This window comes from Haplochromis burtoni, unplaced genomic scaffold (assembly GCF_018398535.1).
Source record: "Haplochromis burtoni strain Fernald_Lab_line unplaced genomic scaffold, NCSU_Asbu1 Contig_113, whole genome shotgun sequence".
Lineage (NCBI taxonomy): Eukaryota > Metazoa > Chordata > Actinopteri > Cichliformes > Cichlidae > Haplochromis > Haplochromis burtoni.
This window is the reverse complement of record NW_024582474.1, coordinates 620801-621873: the sequence shown is the minus strand read 5'-3', so window position 1 is coordinate 621873 and position 1073 is coordinate 620801. Positions and strand designations below refer to the sequence as shown.

At 38.1% G+C, this 1073-nt stretch overlaps 1 protein-coding gene across 1 annotated transcript in view; it reads right to left on the bottom strand.

The window, feature by feature from the left end:
* Positions 1-1073, bottom strand: part of mctp1b (multiple C2 domains, transmembrane 1b) — a gene marked incomplete in the record, with an annotated part of 43969 nt that overhangs the window by 13019 nt on the left and 29877 nt on the right. The window contains 2 exon segments of the mRNA XM_042223516.1: positions 741-843; positions 956-1049. Of these exon segments, the coding sequence (XP_042079450.1) occupies positions 741-843; positions 956-1049 (197 nt within the window).

Sequence of the window (1073 nt, the reverse complement as noted above, 5' to 3'; positions counted from 1 at the left end):
AAACCATGAATCAATATATGAACATTACCTGATGCTGGTTACAAGTTACAGAGGTTTTATTAGAGACACAGCCTAGCATTTTGTAGTTTGGCATGATTTGTAAAAGTTTACATTTCTTTGGTATTAAACAGCAGAAATTAGGCTTTCTTATTGGAGGTCATTTTTTTTTAAAAAAGGGAAAAAAACAAAACAGGGGCCGACAGCACTGAACACAACGGGAAACTGGTGCGTAATAAACAAGCGAATAATGCAGAAAATAGAGATTTTTTATGGTAAACTGGTAAATTCACGACAATGTTTTTTTGTGAAGCGTAGTTTTGACCTTCTTTTGCTGCTGGTTCAGTGAATTGGGTGGGAGTGACGAAACCTGCAGCATCAGAATCTGTGAGATGCCTCTTTCAGCACGCTATGGTGTGTCTGTGTACGTGCCACCATATTAACATGGGGATTCACACTTTGTGTTTTCATCTTTGTGCTGAATCTGCTTACTGGCTCTTTAATCATTTGCTGTTTTAGCTGTTTGGTGGTTGTTGAAATGATTTCCTGAGCTTTAACCTGAGATTCTGGCTTTACTGGCAAAATTACATTCATATTTAAAAATCACATTCTTCAAATTAAAATCGATTTGAGTCGATTTTTTAAACCCACCCCTCCTCATTCTACTCATCCATAAACTTTTTCCTCTGACAAAGGAAATGGTTTGCTTTTTTCCTGGTTTTCACTGATAAATGTCAACTCACAAGGTGAAGACTTTGTTCCACTCTGGATTGAGGTTCTTGTAAACGGTGTGTGTCTGCAGCCTGTCATTGTTCAGCTCCAGCACACAGAAAGGGTCACTTTTACCTGAGCGACCAATCAAGATAATGATAATGGATGAATCACAGTAAGAATGAAGAATAATGCAAAGTATTATGAGCAAGCAAAGGCAAGAAATCAGAGTCATTTTTTCATTTACCGGTTACATCTGCAACCATGAGACCTTCTGCTCTCATCACCTTCACCTGTACTATGCCCACATCTTTTAAGTTAAAGAATGACTTCGTCACACCCTGCACAAGAAAATTGAGCACAAC